The sequence below is a fragment of the Arachis hypogaea genome, chromosome 20 (genome assembly GCF_003086295.3).
Source record: "Arachis hypogaea cultivar Tifrunner chromosome 20, arahy.Tifrunner.gnm2.J5K5, whole genome shotgun sequence".
Lineage (NCBI taxonomy): Eukaryota > Viridiplantae > Streptophyta > Magnoliopsida > Fabales > Fabaceae > Arachis > Arachis hypogaea.
The window spans coordinates 126,245,493-126,263,492 of record NC_092055.1 but is presented as its reverse complement, the minus strand read 5'-3'; the positions used below and the strand labels follow the sequence as shown (position 1 = coordinate 126,263,492).

General features: G+C 38.2%; 1 protein-coding gene across 1 annotated transcript; it reads right to left on the bottom strand.

Annotated features, from left to right (window-relative positions):
• Positions 1-15,797: 15,797 nt before the first annotated feature.
• LOC140183214 (protein FAR1-RELATED SEQUENCE 5-like) lies at positions 15,798-16,865 on the bottom strand. Its single transcript, XM_072231239.1, has 3 exons — positions 16,640-16,865; positions 16,081-16,359; positions 15,798-15,988 (listed from the first exon to the last, which is right to left on the bottom strand). Exons 1-3 carry the CDS (start codon positions 16,863-16,865, stop codon positions 15,798-15,800), a joined length of 696 nt encoding a protein of 231 aa, XP_072087340.1.
• Positions 16,866-18,000: the final 1,135 nt, after the last annotated feature.

The window sequence follows — 18,000 nt, the reverse complement described above, 5'->3', positions numbered from 1 at the left end:
GGCTAGAACCTACTTACGAAAAATGATTGTCATAGTGTCTAAAAGTGTTTGCCTAACTTACCAAAAAATGTTAAAAAATAATATTTAATTTTAAATAATTATTAAATATTTAAAATTTATTATAAAAAGTAAGTTAGGCATCAAATTATAGACATCATAGAATTTATCTTTATGAAAATCTTGGTAATGATCTTGTAAATCACATTATATAAGCTAATTGGATGGAACTCTTTTAACCAAGTTCGAATCTCCACCTTTAGGATAAGCACGACATATTTCAGAGACAGTATTACCATATGTTTTTTCAAAAATATTTTATTCATGAAATGTTAGATGTGAGTACCAATGAAATCCTAGAATTCCTTGTAAAAGAGAGCTTGAAAACTATTTGTCCCAAAAGCATTAAAAGAGTTCATTCCCATGGCCGTTTTCCTCACCTCTTCCATCATTACTAGATCAGTTAATCTTTGACTAGCTTCCTAGCTAAGTTTTAGGAGAGAAAAATATCTCATACCATCAATATCAATATCTTCCATGGACAGAAAAGTTTTTAAACGAACAAATTAGGTTCTACCTCAAGAGAATCAGTATTTAGAAACCAAGTTTTATACTCTAAGAAGAGACTATGAATCTCTTCCGTCGTTCAATATCTCTCTCTCTCTCTCTCTCTCTCTCTCTCTCTCTCTCATGTTATGGAATTGGAAGATGGATCATCCAAACTACTTGAAATTTAAAAGGATTAAGACTACTTTTACTAACTTCTGTTTTCCTACATCGAACTAATATGGGACAATAATCAGAGGAAAACTTTCCAAGAATCTCACTATAAGCTTATGAAAAAAGTATGTGTCACTCTTTGTTAATAAGAACTCTCTAGCTAATTTATTGGCTATGCCAACACTTCCTTTAATCTTTCTATACCATGTGAACTTCTTGCATATCACCCCATATCCATTGATCCAAGGTTGTAGCAAAGGCTTTTGCTCTTACTCCATTAAAGACTTGTTAGAGATATAACCATTAATGTTACTTTTTTCTATCAACTTAAGTTTTTGGCATAAGTGGTTTCATGACATGGTATCAGAGCTCTATGTCCGAAAGGTCAAGAGTGGTTTCACAAAATTTTGCGTAAAGGATCCAAATTCCTCTATTGTCACCATGAGCCTCAGCCACTCCCTTTTTTTTTGTATTGTATTACTACTAAAAATAGGGTTTCTTTTAACAAAAACTTTAGACGGAATTTATTTGGCTCATCTGAATAAGTAAAAATCTAACAAATAAATATCTATTTGAAATCTTTTGCAAAATTACCTAAAAAGGTTTCAAATAGAATTTCGGACGAAATATAAATTAGTAACAAGAATTTTTAAGACGAAAAAAATGTCTAAAAAATTTGTCCAAAACAAAAATTATATATCTCTAATTTGTTCAAATTTTATCTCAATTGTATTTTAATTAAAATTCGTTCGATGAACACCAATTTCTAGTAGTATATACTATCCTAGAAAAGCTTCATTTTCTCAAATTTAATATGAGTTTCTAGAATTATAAAGATTGAAAGGTGAACTTTGGTAACAATCTCTTTACAGTACAGTGAATAGGGGACATTTTATTTGAAGCCCCTCACATTCCATGCTAAAACATTAAAATCAGCACTATCCATAAGAAACAAGAAGGAAATAATAAGGAACAGCAAGCATGGCTTATAACGTCACATTATCCCTCTCTGACTCATTCTCCAGATGAATTCCTGTAACTCCCCTATGCCTTAAACAATGTAAAATCCAGTAGAATCAGATATAGCAATTGTATTTATTTATTGTTTCTTTAAATTAATCAAAATGGCACGTATAAATGTAGTTATGTTAAGTAGAAATGGGTAAATTAAAGTAGTAATTTTAATTTGAAAATAACAATGCTAGGGAATCAAGTCCCTATCAGCCAAAAACCAGCCAAATGGCTCTGTGTTGACACCAAAAAGCCCAATTCAATTCAGATTACCCCAAAATTGACCCAGGGCAAACCACATTCACCCTCACCAAAAGCCCTACCTTTGCTTTCACTGTTTTACCACAAGGAAGTTTGACAATCATCCACACCCGCGCCACGCTTCTGGGAACATCGCGCAACTCTCTTCCCTCTCTTCTCCAGACGCTGCGACGCCGCCCCAAGCCTGTCCGCGCATTGTGCCTCCACGCACGAAACTAGAGCGACGCGACTCTGCTGCTGCATGCGGGTTCTACTGGCGCCGCTGAAGCCTGCTGGTGCAGCTGGGCCGTCCGCCAGTGGGTCTCACTAGTTGGCAAGTATTGTAGATGTTTCTTCTGTTTTTCTATGCATGTTTTGAAAAGAGATTTTGACATGGTTTGGTTGTAGTGGTTCGGTGAACATTAGTTGAATGGGTGTTTTTTATATGCTGTACAACTTAGGTAATTTAATCTTGGGGAATCACTGGTAAGTATGTTTTTTTTTTCTAATCTGTGCTAGGATTTAGAAACTGCTGTGGTAATCTATTTGATTTAATTTTGCTAATTCGCTATATGTTGCTGAATTGCTGTAATTAGAAATCGAATGTTGTTGAAATTATGATTGGATGTTGCAATTGTTAGAGATTGGATGTTGCTTTTATCTAGGTTGGATATTGTAATTGTAGTTGTTAGAAATTTGATGTTTCTGTTCTGCTCTAGGGTTTAGATACTAGGAATGGTGTTCATATGAGATGTTCTTTGATATTGCTAAATTACTGGACGTTTTTGTTAAATAATTTTGGATATTTGAGTGTATGATTTGAAATTAATTTTTCATGTTACTGCTTTTGTGTGTTTTGCTGGATTTCTGTTGTATACAATAGCTGATGTTCTTCCTTGTGGTTTGGGAGTTTCAGAAAAAAAAAGTTAGTTATAACTTGGTTTGAATGTGGCCATTTAAAATTGTAGCATCAAAAAGTGATTTTTTAGACAGATTTGTTGGAGTTTTAACTTGATCTATTGGTAGCTATGAGACGAATATCTAGTTGGACAACTGTATGGTTCTTTTATCTGAGATTGGTTTTTTTTTTAATTATAGATTGGAAGGTTCTTTTGTTAAACAAATAAATATTTCTTTTTATACTAAATTGATGATTCTTTGAAATGAATCATCATTTAAGGTGGAAATTAACTTTGAAGTAATTTAACGTATGTTGTACTTATTAATTCAATTGTTGTGACTTATGAGTATTTTTATAGTTAGTATATAATAGACATAGATGGATATTCATTTGTTATATGCATGTCAATTTCTCATTACTCTGACATGTTGCATGTCCGACCATGTCTCTGTTATCTAGTTCCAAATAGAGTGTTTTTTCTTTAATTCAGAAGGTGAGAAGTTCTTGAAAGTATGAAACTTTTCTTATCTTTTCTTCTGATTTGTCATAAGCTGGTGATGTTATGTTGCATCATGTTTCGATTATCAAAGGGAGGAAAAAAGAGTTTCTTTCTTTCCATCTTTCTATGTTTATGCTTTGATTGAGGGTTGAAGATGGGTTTGATTTTGAAATTAGCACTACTGGTTTAAGGTTCTACTCTTGTCTGGTTTTATTTTTTTTTGGGCTTGTGCATGTTGGCTTTGAGTTTCAAATATTGTATCTCTATGCATGTGTTTGAACAATTGTAGACTCAAATGCATATTTTTTGGTGCTAAAACCAAACCAATGGAAATGATTGTATTTCTCATTGAGTTTAAGAGGAAAGATGAAGAATAAAGAAAACCCTTTTATTTAGATACTAGAAGCCAACTATAGCATGAAGAAATCATTTCTTTTTTCTTCTGACTCTGATTGGTAATTGATTGTTACTGTTTTCTTAATTGTGTTCTGGATTTTGGATGGTGAAATTATAGTAAATGTTGGCTGATTTGTGTCGAACTAGGTTTTGGTACTTACTCATGATTCAAGCATCAATTTATCAGGAACTCTAAATTTGTTTCTACAACTTGAGGTGTAGCTTAATGCTTGTTCATTCATGTTTGCTATATGCAGATTTTAGGGGCTGTTTCTTGTGAGACCGCAGCAGGATTGATTTGCAGCAAATCCCAACCAACATGGGGAAAAAGGTAAAATGATATTTACCATTCACATTTTAATATTCCGCATTATCTTATGTTTGACTTACAAATAGTGTAACAATTAGTAGAAATTATTAGAGTCCCGGTGCTCACCCAGCTACATACATGACATGATGAGTACGTTATCAAAAAATAACTCCGTTGAGAAGCTTGCGGAGATTGATGAGATTGGTTTCGGATTCTTAAGGCTTGTTCCAAATTGGTTGGTAAAGCAAGCCATCATGGTTCACATAGCTGAGTCTTATCAAGTTAAGCAGAGAACTTTTATACTCGACATTGGCAACATCTGCCTCAATGCCGAGTTTATCGGGAAGGTTTTCGGCCTTCTGTCTCAAGGTAACTTCTGCTATCTTAATTACCTAGTCTTGCGTAGGCGTGCTGGTGTAAATATCTTTGCGTATGGATATATTAACATGGAATAACTCATGAACATGTTGTAGGGGATCCATTTCCAGCACTGGATGATAGTAATCCGTGCCACGTCGCCATAAAAAATTGGTTCCATAGACAGACAACAACCGAACTCCGGGATTTAGTTTACAGTTGTCCAATAGCTACAGAATTAGATAGGATGGAGTTCAGGAGATATTTTCTACTGGTGGTGATGAAGATGTTCTTGTGCCCCACCACTCAACAGGTACTTTCTCCATGGTACATCTACCCCGTGTTAGATGTTTCTGATCCATGGAGATTCAACTGGCCGTTGGAAATTCTGAAGTGGTTCGACAAGGTAGTCGAGAAGTATAAGCTGAAAGGGAACAAAACGTGTGAAGGCTGCATGTTTGTCATGCTGGTAGGACGCAATGACCATTAATAAATTCAGTATGCCTTTTTTTATGAAGAACATAACTTGTATAAAATTAATTTCCTATACATTAGTTTGGAGAGTTTAGGCTCTGGTACTGTTATTTGTATGAGATATACTGATATATTGCTGAATTACTTGAATCTTTGTTCACTAATTTTAGATAGTTCAGTGTATGATTTCATCTGAATGTTTTCTGTCACTAGTTGAGTCTACTTGGAGTCACAGGCACAGGAACAACCACCCCAAGGCTGTTGCAGAGGTTTCCTCTAGTAGTGAGACTACTGCTTTCACACAGGCTATATGTGAGATGACCAACCTACTGAAGTAGATGCAGTTGAATCAACAACAACCTCAGCCTCCCCCACCACAACATAGTCAACAGTTGGTTCCTCAGAGAGTATACGAAATATGTGCTGATTACAGTCATTACACTGATGAGTGTCCACAGCTCTAACAAGAAGATAACACCTTGGCAGCTACTCACAATTTCTATGACCGCCCGAATCAAGGGACAATCAACAAGGCGGCAATTACAACCAAGGTGGAAACTACAACCAAGATTGGCAAGACAACTCCAACCAGGGATGGAGAGACCATTCCAACCAGGGATGGATGGACAACTACAACAGAGGAGGCAGAGACAACAATGGAAATCAGAGGTAGAATAAGAACAACGGGCAGCAGAACCAAAACCAGCCCTACAAAGCACCTCACTTAAGGCAATCCCAAGCACCTCATAACAACCAACAGCAGGACCCTCAGATCACTTACCCTTCTTCTTCTTCTCATGACGAAATGCTTCAGTCTATTGAGCAAAGACAGAAGGCCATGGAGAACATACTTAGCTCCACCTTGAACGGTCTGACCTCTGCTGTACAAGCTCTTGCCACCTTCCGCTTAGTGTACGGAAAGGCTTGCCACCTTCTAGTAGAGATAGAACACAAGGCTTTCTGGGCTGTGAGGGAGTGCAAAATGGGATTTGAGAAAGCTGTCGCTAAAAGGAAGCTGCAACTAGCAGAATTAGAGAACCTTCGCCTAGAAGCATATGACAACTCCAGGCGATACAAAGAGAAGATGAAGGCTGTGCATGACAGGCACATAAAAAGGAGAGAGTTCAGACTTGGGGAGTTGGTTTTCCTTTATAACTCCAGACTGAGGCTCATTCCAGGCAAGCTGAGATCAAGATGGGAAGGTCCCTATAGAGTAAAAAAGACAGAGCCATACGGAGTCTTTCACCCGCATCATCTTTCTAGCTCCAAATTTATCAAGGTCAATGGACATCGCCTAAAGCTTTATCATGGTGAGAAGATGAAGGAACACAAAGAGCTAGAGGTCTTTCTCTTGGAGGACCCACCAACAGAAGCAGAATGAGCCTGAAGACCGTCCAACTTAAGGACATAAAAGCAAAGTGCTAGGTGGCAGATAACCCACCATGGTATGATCGTTCCTTTTCTTTCTTAATTTTATTTTATTTTATTCTACTTTATTTTTAGTATTCATTCATAATTTCTGCATATTCATCTGCATGCTGCATTTTGCATTCTGCATAAAAAAAAGTAGAAAGTGGCAGCAAGTTGCGTGGGAGCAGTGTAGAAAGTGTGCTAATCGCACAAGCATCACCACGCACATGCGTCCCTAGGCAAATCGACGTAAAGAGGTGTCAGGCCGAAAGTTCTGATGGCCTGGCACGGGAACTGTGCCCAAGGCACAAAGTAACTCACGCGTACGCGTCTCTGACGCGTGCGCGTCATTTTCAGATTCTGTACACTCACGCATACTCGTCAATGACGCGCACGCGTCAATGACGCGATCGCGTCGTGTGCTATTTTGGCACACATCCCTATACAAACAGAGAGTTGTGCACGCGCAAGGCTGCCTTCACGCAAGTAGCACAAGCACGGTCACGCGAATGCGTGACCGACGCGTCACCTCCCATTAGTGCAATCCACGCGAACGCGTGGAGTACATGTGTGCGTCATTCGCGCAACACACCAGAGCCCTGCACCGCCACTTTTCTTATCTTTTCTTTTCCAATCCTAATTTCTTTCTTCCTTCTTCTTTCTTTCTCTTCTTTCTTCTTTATTCTCCATTCTTTCTCTCCTTCTTCTTCCTTTACTCTTTTCTTTCTCTTCCCCCTTTCATAAAATTTTCTTCACCTCCCATTCCCCATTACCACTCTTTATCACCTTCTTCTCAAGGTTCTTTCTCTCTATTTTCTTTCTTCTTTTCTTATTATTTATTTATTTTTTCATTATTTTACTTGGTGTTAGAAATTTAATTGGGTGATTGTTTTCTTCCATAATTGCTTGTGGATTATTAAGGAGTTGTTTGACAATTATCACTAATTATTTTTGGGTTGCTTGCATGTTCAAATTTAATACTTTCAATAACATATTTACCATGCATACTAAGTGTTTGTGAAAAAGTCTGTATGGTATTGTGCATTTTTAATTATTCTATCCTTCTACTCTAATGCCTGTTTTTTACAAAATCCTTTTAATATTTTATTAATTGAATATAATTGTCAATACAAACGTGATTATTAGTTTGTTACATTTGATAATCAAATTAAGAAATTAATGCTTGATCTATGCTACTCATGCCTTTACCAGCAAGCCAGTAAACATCTTGCATCTAATTGTCTTAATTTATCATGCTATATTTCCATCGATGTCCTGATTACATGTAGTCGCGACCATGTGTTAACGACATCCTTCTGTACCTTGGCATTAATTATCACTTGTACTGTCCTCCTCCTTGCTTTAACCCTTGGCTTTACATGTTACTTTCCTTTTTTCTTTTCAGGATGGCCACCAAAAAGGGTAAAGAGAAAGCTACTCCCAAACCACCAGCAAGAAGAGGAACAAAAAGAGCACTAGCTGCGGAACCATCCTCAACAGTAGTCAAACCGACAACAAAGAGGGTCAAGAGGATCATCAAGGTCAATGAAACAGAGAAAGCCTTTCCAGCAAGGGACACTGCACGGTTCACTAACCGCTACTGTGAGCAGATGTTCCCCATCTTGGTTGAGCGGAACTATAACAATGAGCACCTACTCATCCTCCCGACCCACATTATTGATTTTGTTGAGCCCCGGATTGAGCGCAGACAATGGAGATTCTTACAAAGACAGCCACGACAGGTTAATCTCTCATGGGTAGTTGAATTCTACTCCAATTTTTACATGCCAGCCCTGCAATCTGTCTATGTCCGTGGGAAGCAAGTCCCTATATCCGAAGGGGCCACTCAGCGAGCTTTAGATCTTCCCTCTGCTCCAGAAGGATTGGACGCATACCAAGAAGTCTCTTTCAAGCGCCAGACATACCAATTTGACTGGGACGCCGTCCTCAAAGTTATAGCACAATCTGGCAGCAGATGGATCTATGGATACCATCGATCCCGACCTAAGAGCATATTGGCTTCAGCACTCACCTTGGAGGCTCGAGTATGGGCACATATTATGTCCCATTATGTCTTTCTGAGCACTCACGAGTCCTCCTTCACTGCAGATATAGTTGTTCTCCTCTGGTGTATCCTTACAGACCATCCTCTCAATCTACCAAGAGACCTCTGGCGTGCCATGGGACACGTACAGATTGCGGACAACCTATCTTTTCCCGCCTTGGTTTTAGATCTAGTCTCGGCAGCCGGAGTCTCCTACAGAGCTGGGGACACCAAGGCCATCATTCCACGAGATGATTAGTACGTCCCTAACGGGAAATACATCAGACCCCCAGCAGCCACTACTAGCCGGACTGCAGAACCGGCCAGAAATACTACTTCCCCTTCCACATCATAAGCACCTTCAACAAATCAACTGCTCCTTCAGATACTTGAGAGGTTGGACTGGCAGGCAAAGCGAAAGAAGCACCGTAACAAGCACTGATTTACATACCTCAAAGAGCTGATTGTTGGCAACCACCCACCTGAAGAAGACCCAAATACTCTGGACTCCACTTCATCCACCAGCACATGGAGCCATCTGAATCCCGACTGTGGAGATGCTACTACCAGCCCCCTTTGTTCCTGACTGATGGCACCGAGGACGATGCCAAGCTTTAAGTGTGGGGAGGTCGGTTAGTACCTAACTTCCGGAGGTAATTGCTCTTTCTTAACACCAATAGGTTATTTTTCTTTTGTTAGGATAGGATAAATAGCATAGTACTAGGTGTTTGCATGCATGTTCTATTTGGTTGAAAAATAATAAGTTTCTTTTCAAGACTCTATTTTGAAAATTTCGCTAATCTAAATAAGAAACTTTTGTGTTTAAAAAAAAATTGTTTGAAGATTGTAATTTGGAACATGGTTTTTGAGTTAAGAACACACAACCTGTGAAAATTGAGCTTAATTACATGGTTACACTATTTAACCATAACATTTTATTCTTGTGTATTTTCTTCTCTATGATTGTAATCTATATTTTGTTCTATCCTATATGTCCAATGTTTAATGTGTTTATATGCATGCATATTATTGAGGCCATTATTTGATTATTAGCTCACTTATCCCAAATAGTCTACCCTTCCATTTACCTTTGTTAGCCACCTTGAGCCTTTTAATCCCCATTTGTTCTATATTTTACCACATCACTAGCCTTAAGCAGAAAAAACAAGTAATTACCCCAATTGAATCTTTGGTTAGCTTAAGATAGAGATTGTGTGTCAATTAAGTGTGGAAAAACTGTGGGAACATGGGTTAATAAGGAATGTGTTATGATAAAATATTAGGAATTTGGGCACCTACTCATGTGAGACCAGAAAAATTAAAAATCCATGTGCATTGATATGTTATGTTTACTTTTATATTCTTAATATATATATATATATATATATATATATATATATATATATATATATATATATATAATAAATAAGGAGACAAAATTACCCCAATGTTAAGTTAATGAAAGATCAATGCATATGTGATACAATTAAAGAAGAGTTGATGCATGAGTATGTGAAATATGCAAAAGTGGAAATTTTGGGTAGCTAGACATGAATTTAAAAGTATATAGAATGTGTGTATAGGTGAGAGCTTAGGTTAGTCAAGGATTCAATTTATAGCTCACTTAGCCATATATATATATATACCCTCACCTTTACCTTAGCCCATTACAACCTTGAAAAGACCTCATGATGTTTGCATTGGTACATTAAATACTTGTTGGTTGGTTAGGTGAAGAACAAAGTTTAGAAAGCATGACTAGAGAAGAGTAGAGTGATTACCCTGTACACTTGAGTGATTAGAGTGCATATACACCATCAGTGAGAGTTCAATGATTGATTCTATGTTCTCTGCTTTCATGAGCTGTCTTCTTACAAGTTTACTTGTCTTTACTGTATGATTTTAATTAGTGATACCTGATTTATGTTTGTCTTGAAGAACTTATTTACTTTTAACCAAGTAGGCAGAATCATCTTGGCATATAGTTGCATTCATACATAGGTTGCATTTCATGAGTCTTACTTTCCCTTATTTAGTCTTTTGATCTCCTTGAGCTAAACATGAGGACATGCTAATGTTTAAGTGTGGGGAGGTTGATAAACCACTATTTTATGGTTTATCTTGTGTTCAATTGAGTGGTTTCATCAAGTCTCTGCCCACTTATTCATACAAATTGCATGATTTTACAATTCCTTCCTAGTTTTGTTCTATAATTGAAAACTTGCTTCCTAAGCCTTTAATTTGTGTATTTTAAATCCTTCTTTATACCATTCGATGCCGTGATCTGTGTGTTCAGTGTTTTCAGGCTTTATAGGACATGAATGGCTTAGAGGATGGAGAGGAAGCTTGCAAAAATGGAAGGAGCATAAGAAATAAAGGAGACAACTAGCGAGCATTGACGCGCATGCCTGGCTCACGCGTGCGCGTGATCTGGAGATTTTACAGCGACGCATGCGCATACCTGATGCGTACGCATGGATTGGAGTTCTGCAAGATGACGCGTGCGCGTGCATGACGCGTACGCGTGACACGCGAAGATGACCAGTGATGCGTACACATGACATGCGCGATCTGCAGAAATAACAGAAAATGCTGGGGGCGATTTTGGGCCGAGTTTTTACCCAGTTTCTGGCCCAAAAATACAGACTAGAGCCAGGAAACATGCAGAGACTCAAGACACATTCTCATTAGCATAGTTTTAGTTTTAAATCTAAATCTAGAGAGAAAATTACTCTTCCTCTAGGTTTTCTTTACATTCATAGATTTCTAGTTTTATGCTTTTGCTTTTGGATATTGAGAAGAGTCATCACCTCCGTTGAAGTTACTATTCTAGTTTGTTTTCTTATTCCCTTACTCTTCCATATTCTTAATCCTTTTTTAGAGTTACAATTGGATTATTTTTAGAATTTATTAATGCAAGAGGTACTTTTCTATTTAAATTTTATTATTTGTTTAATTGCTTCTAATTGATTTTAATTACTATGTTCCCTTTTTACTTCTCTTATAAAACAACGAAGATGGTATTCATATTGATAGAGTAAACTCCCAACTTGACTTGGGAGTTGATTAAATGGAGACACTTGAGTTGGAATGCTCAAGTGATTAGTTAAATTAGAAGTTGTTGGCTAATTCTCTATTTACTAACGCTAGTCCTTCCCAAGGGAGAGGATTAGGATTTGCGAATAAGAGTTAGCTCAATCACTTGACTTTTCTTTATTTAGTAAGGGTTAACTAAGTGAAAACAACAACCTTTGATACTACACTTGAGAGAATTCCAACAAGGATAGAACTTCCAATTAATCATTCCCCCAGTCAAGGCTTTTTAGTTTGAATATATAAATCTCTTTTAATTTTCATTGCGCTAATTTACAATTATTTATTTTCTGTCACTCGACTCTCAAAAATTTCTCAGAAAACTCCTGATTAATAAGATAGCACCCTTTTGTTAACTCGTTGGGAGACGACCTGTGATTCATACTCCCAGTATTTTCATTCTAATTTTGTGACAACCTTTCTAAATTGATGAGTGGATTTTTGCTGGTTAAGAGCTATACTCGCAACGTATTTCCATATTGATTTCTTAATCAGCCAATTTACGCCACCCATCAAACACCTATCTCTATAGTTCCCGATACAGGAACACTCTCCGTTGCGTTAGTGCAACATGAAGAATGGGAGTTCGACGGGCAAGTCTCCTAAGCAAAACTATTTCATTTTGTGGTCTATTTTTCTTATTAGTGAATTAGGGATTGTATCCGTATACAACTGCCATTTCTCTAACATCGGTTGAGTTTCTTGCAGTAATCCCAATTTTCTGTCGAACCGAGACCCCGAGAGTGAACGAATATGGCAATACTTTGATCAACTGCAGAACACGAGGCCACTACAGACCGTGACGCCAGCCACTCCGTCTTGCATGACTCCTAGCCCACCAAGCAAGAAGATTTCACTGGGCATGACTCGGACGGAACAGAATTCTACCCAATGTACTCCTATAAAGGTGCATCCACTGCTAAAAGAGGTGAAAGCTGGACGAAGATGATGAGGAGCGATTGCGACGATGGGCGGCCAATGGATCGTTGGAGCAAAGTCAGGTTGTGGTGTCCTATGAAGGAAGGCAGCATCTATCATTGATCCGAGAGGACATCTGCTCACTGCTGCCCCGGCGCTGGGTCACCAACAACGTAAGTAGAACATACTAACACATTGATAGAATGAATATGTTTCTTAATATATATCGTGGCTCAAATAGATGACCCTGACGCAATTTAAATTTTTTATGCAGATTGTTCAGTGGATGTGTTCAACCTTTAATGACTCAAAATCGTTGCGGTTTAAGGATGACTTTTACTATATTCTTCCAGGAATTTGGTATGCACGAATTTGTGGATTCTTATCGATCATGATTTGAGATCTGAACCTAAATAGTGCTTTTTTAACAGGAAACTGTACTGCCAAAGAGGAACTTGGATTCCTTCAAGGAGGCTCCTACCGTTAGTTATGTGGGGCTGGGTCCTCACTTCGGTGATGATTCTAGATTTTTTGAAAAGATAGAAGCTTCCATGCGAAAATGGGTAAGTTAATGCGCTAGTTGAAAAAAAATGTATGGTTCTTGTATGAGCTGATGCTTGAAGGTTGATGTTTTGGTTTAAGTGCTTACAACCCCGTGTTTATTACTTGGATGTTGCGTGTGATAGGCAATAGGATGTTCCCATTCATTGTCAATTGGATGGTTCTGATTGTGGTTTTTAGTTTTCATGTCTCAGGCACTTAAATTTGCGTGTACTTAATTGAGATGTGATTGGCTTTCGTTTCATTGGATGTACCGCAACACGTTAAATGCTTTAGAAATTTCACGACTATATGTATTTGATGACTAACTTGATCATGTAAATGCTTTGATATTTCTGTTTCCATCGAAGTGGTTTGCCCGAGTCTGTATCGATCGTCATTGGTGGCTGTATGCCTTTGAGATTTCTAAGAAAAGGCTGTGGGTGCTGGATAGTATGTATACAGGAGAGCCTAATAATAAAAGATTAAAAATACATGCTTATGCGGTAGGTATACGTCAACCAATTAGTTCACCGTTAGACTTAGTAATTGAAAATGTATGATTGCTAACGTGTTGCTGATTTTCAGGGGAGAATCATTGAAGACATGGCAAAAGTTTCTATACCCGCATATGAGCACACGGAGAACGGCCTACCTCATTTCTATCCTAGCGTCCCAAAACAACATAACGGGTCAGTTAAAAAGACACCTAACAATACTCTTAATAGCACTTCACTTGATAATGATATCATGGTTGGAAATAATATTCTGTGTTTGTACATATAGCTGTGATTGTGGTGTATTCGTCATCAAGTTCATGCAGTTTTGGAGGATAGATAAACCCTTGCAGCATTGGGACAAGGTGAATTTAAATATGTTATAACAATTAAGTTGAACCCCTTTCTAGTCAATTTCTTTCTTGGTTTTAAAATTACCCTCCAACACGTAATTGCCATGCAAGACATTGTACAGGAGTTTAGGAAGGAGATCATACTAGACATAGTGATAGGTCCTCATAATTCAGAAATTGGCAAGGCGCTGCAGGCATTGGACAGCGATCATGTGCACCGAAACCAGCCAAGGAAAAAGACTAAGGCTGTGAGATCACTGTTCACAGCCCGAGCACGAAGAGCATGCTGCAGCGTGCAGGGTTACCTACTAGAAAGCCAAACAAGGGGGGAAGACAACAGAAGAAGACTTTTTGAATAGGTAAGAAAACATCAATCTAGACACCTGCCTTACTACATCTATGGTTTCCTTATGCTAGAGTTATGTAGCTTAATATGGCATTTTCCGGCTTAAACTCGTTTCGTGTGAGCCTGATAAATCCTGTTTAACTGCAGGTTTATGATTTCATGTTGCTGATTTTGTCAAGTTGATGGAGACAATCAATCCAAAACCTCTTAGTGGATGGTGCTTAAGCTAGGAATTAGGATGTTTATTTTCTTTGTAAATTGGATAGTTCTGGATCTGTTTTCTGATTATCATGTTTAAGGCATTTGAACTTGTTAGTACTTCATTGATGAGTGAGTGGCTCATTTTTTGTTAGATACTCCTCAGCAGGATTCATATAGTAGGTATTTCAGGATTCTCAAGCAATAAGTTTCCAAGTTAGTGATGTCACTAGTTCATTAAGCAATGCATTGCATATTTATAATATTGAGTCAACTCTGATCGGTGTATATAACCCTTTTATTCATGTCTATGCTTAAGTGGCAATTCTGTCTATTAACTAGCGTGGTGTTAACTAAATGGAGGCGTTATTTATTTTTTTATCATTGTTTTTTAATACTGAAATTGTGAAGTTACTGGAAATTAAAGCATTGCACGGCCTTCGGTCATGATCAGTCTACATAAAGTAGGATTTTAAGTGGATGGTATCTCTGGTAGGCACTCGGATATTTCTTCTCATTGTAAAATCAATGGTTTTGTATATGATTTCTTTGTTTCATGTGTTAAGCATTAGCGACTGCGTGTACTTCATTGAGATGTCAATGCGTTTTGTTTTTTTTTTTTTTTGATACTCTTCATCCATTTTCACGGCGGAATTAAACCATTTAATTTTTGCGAACAAATATGTGACAATTTGTTTATTTAAAACCTTAATAAATAATAAATGGGGAAAGATAACAACATTTGTGCTTTTGTTTCTTTGAATGAATACTTCAAAATAGGATAAATGCAAGTGACAAAACAGGAAAGGGAATAGTTTATTAAGTTGTATTTAAAGAATGACACCAAACTCACGCCAAGAAACCTAACTATATATGCCTAAAAGAATTCAACAGGTGCATGAATCCGCCACCATCCGATGAATTCCATATAGTAGAATCCTCAAATCTTTTATTTACAGAACCATGATGATCATTATCTGATTGAAGGTCAACCTCATCTTACAAGATGCACAACACAAACAGAATAACATACATTAATCAAGAACACCATTTCGTAAGAAAAATTTAAAATATACGTCGCTTCTAACACATATCAGATGTGATTTCCTCTTCCTTTTTTGCATTGACTTCTTAATTGACTTGTCCAACTCTGCTCCAAGTCTCTTACTCCTCGGCCGTCCTTTGGTTTTGACTCTTGAGGGTCCTTGTATGTCATGTACAATAGCACCGCCTGTGCTATGTGTGGGCATGGTATTCTGAGTCGCAACAACAGTAGTGGAAGGCATGCTGGCACGGTAATCAGTCAGCTTGGACTTTGCATCCCAAAGGGCAGCTTGCAAGATGCCTGCTTCCTCATCACAAACAACCAACTCTTGAGCAACGTTATAGAACTCTGAACACAGATGCCTGAACAAGTTGTTTCTTTCATCACTCCGAGGCATGTCATGGCTACTCTTGATGTAAGTGTGCTTGCGGATGACATTCTTACTCCATCAAGAAAGAACATAGCAGCTCGGTACTGTGTCAACTCTGTAGTATGACCACACCGCAAGGGTGTGGCAACACAATATACCAGCGGATTCAAACTTGTTGCACTCGCACTGATCCTTTCGACTCAAAGAGTCAAACTTGACCATGAAAGTATGGTAGACAGGCTTCCCCCAGAATACCTTCTGCTCGTCCACTTTAATAGAAATTGTATCTCTCTTTTGTTCAATTGATCGAATCTCGCAATCAGTTTTTTTCTTATCTCCAGCTGAAGAGTCCTGAACATACTACTGGTGTATTCCTGCTGAAACTGTCTCTCAATACCCGTGCTCCCTATACATGGGATGACTCCTTTCGAGTCCGCAGCATCATCTTCCAGCTCCTTTTGCTCATTGTTTCCAAGCACATTGTCGTATTCATGGATGAACTGAACCAACCCACTCTTGCAATGCAGGTATCCACCATAAAATACGTGCATACTTTCACTATGCTGTGTACTCCTCATGCCTGCCCAAAATTCACTCTTGAAGAATATTGGAACCCACTTCCGTCGATTCGCATAAAGGTCTGCCCAAAAAAATGATGCATAAGAGTGCCGCTTATAAACAACATGATGACAGCTTGCAATGCAATGATAAAAGAAATTAAAAAAACATCCAGACACACTATGAGAAAAAGCATCTGTTTATGTATTGAAAAGAACATCCACTAACTATAGGGGGTAGAAAACTCAGCTACATTTCTTAGCAAAAACATAAGAACGAAATCAAGCCGGCAAAAATAACATGAAGTGAATAAATAAGCAACTAGAAACCAACGGACGGGATTTAATTTAATAATCACATACCTGCTAACCATCTGTTTTGGCCTAAGTTAAATTGTTTGATGAAACCAGCCAAATCAACCTTGAATGATTCAGTCAAAGGAGAATTCCACACAATGTGCTTCATCATTGCATTCAATTCTCCATACCTAGCGTATCCACCGAGCTTGAATTGTGATTTCTTCATTATGTGCCAGATGCACCATCGGTGGACAGTATCAGGTAGGACCTTCCTAATAGCACCAGCCATCGCCTTGCACTAGTCAGTGATAATCCCCCTTGGCGCAGTCCCAACGCATCTCACCCACTGCATGAACACCCACTCAAAACTAGGGATCTCCTCGCTCCCAAGTAAAGCACAGCCAAGAAGAGTAGACTTCCCATGGTGGTTTACACCGACAAAGAATGCAAACGGCAGACTATGCCTGTGAAAAGAGCAAAAATAACTGTGAGGCAACAAGACAAATTTAACAAATAACTGCTCTTGAAATTCACCAATAAGTATACAGACCTGTTTCTTCTGTAAGTGGTGTCAAACGACACCACATCTCCGTAATATTCATACGAAGTCCTGCACCTTGCATCTACCCATAGTGTGCTCCTAAATTTATTAGCATCGTCAACATCTATGGCATAAAAGAAGTTAGGACTGATCTCTTTCATTTGAACGAAATAATTAATCATCCGTTGGAAGTCCTCATTGTCATCGAAGCATCAGAGATTGCCTGTGATGTAATTTCTGACATCCTTTTTTGAAAAATCCAGGTTTGAGGACCTACCAACCTCGTTTGCCAGAGCTAGATACGTCTTGTTGGGTCTTATTCCAGCCTCGTCGTTATTCGTAATGACGCACTTAGCATGCATGGTCAGCTCCCGGTACTCATGATAGTGGACAGCTTTCTTAGCCGAACAAGGGTGAGAATGCCTCCATTCTAATCTAGACACAACCCAACTTTCCTTCTCCTTGTCCAGCATGACATACATCCTTGCTCTGCATCTCGTGGCCGTAATTCTGTTTGCTCGAGTTGCTGCGTTCACCCTAGACTCTCGATAACCTTCTCGCATGCAGTAAATAGATTGATTAACCGGTATCTTTGATTCCTTCCACGTCTTGTCAAAATTTGTGTTCCTGATTTTAGTAACGAATCCAACTTTCTTTGCATAGTTTGCATAAAATTTCTGTGTGAGAGGCAACGAACCAAAACTCATTCCTATGACTGGAATTTTCTCTTCACCGACGCCACTATGATCCAGCAACTGTAACGTCAATACATAAAATTAGATACGAATTAAAACTAGCCCTAACACAGTAAGTATTTAATACCAATTCTTAGCATACTTTAATAATATCTCATATAGATATTTAACTGTACCCAAATTTTCCA

Excerpts from the sequence above, each read along its gene's own strand:
- LOC140183214 (XM_072231239.1), bottom strand. The coding sequence starts at position 16,865 with ATGGCTGGTGCTATTAGGAAGGTCCTACCTGATACTGTCCACCGATGG. Across the intron at positions 16,360-16,639 it reads CCAAAACAGATGGTTAGCAG|ACCTTTATGCGAATCGACGG; the intron begins GTATGTGATTAT and ends TTTTTTGGGCAG. Across the intron at positions 15,989-16,080 it reads TCAGCAGGAATACACCAGTA|TGGACGAGCAGAAGGTATTC; the intron begins GTATGTTCAGGA and ends TTTCTATTAAAG.